The sequence below is a fragment of the Pterocles gutturalis genome, unplaced genomic scaffold (assembly GCF_000699245.1).
Source record: "Pterocles gutturalis isolate BGI_N339 unplaced genomic scaffold, ASM69924v1 scaffold48339, whole genome shotgun sequence".
Taxonomy (NCBI): Eukaryota; Metazoa; Chordata; class Aves; order Pterocliformes; family Pteroclidae; genus Pterocles; species Pterocles gutturalis.
In genome coordinates this window covers 1-261 of record NW_010137560.1, presented here as the reverse complement: position 1 = coordinate 261, position 261 = coordinate 1, and the positions used below count along the sequence as shown (strand labels likewise).

The 261-nt window shown below is 52.5% G+C and overlaps 1 protein-coding gene across 1 annotated transcript in view; it reads right to left on the bottom strand.

Annotated features, from left to right (window-relative positions):
* RAG2 (recombination activating gene 2) overlaps nt 1-69 on the bottom strand; it is a 1631-nt gene extending 1562 nt beyond the window's left edge. Inside the window, 2 exon segments of the mRNA XM_010082640.1 lie at nt 1; nt 4-69. The exon segment at nt 1 is cut by the window's left edge and continues 1562 nt beyond it. Of these exon segments, the coding sequence (XP_010080942.1) occupies nt 1; nt 4-69 (67 nt within the window).
* Nucleotides 70-261: the final 192 nt, after the last annotated feature.

Sequence of the window (261 nt, the reverse complement as noted above, 5' to 3'; positions counted from 1 at the left end):
CGGAAGGAGGGAGGATTCCCCGCCAGCCGATACCACCTGCAGGGACATTGCGTCTGCTGACTGGGCCATACTGGGGTCAATAGCTGGGGAAAAAACCAGAAAACAGATGAAACACGCTTTAGGTCCTGTGAGAGTCGCTTAACTGTGCTTGAATAAATGGTATTGATGCTGCACTTCAGTTCACGCTCTGGGACTCAGAGAGAGACCCTTTTCTGCAGCTCAGGACGTGAATCGAGCAGGAGCTGAGATCTCGTACAACCC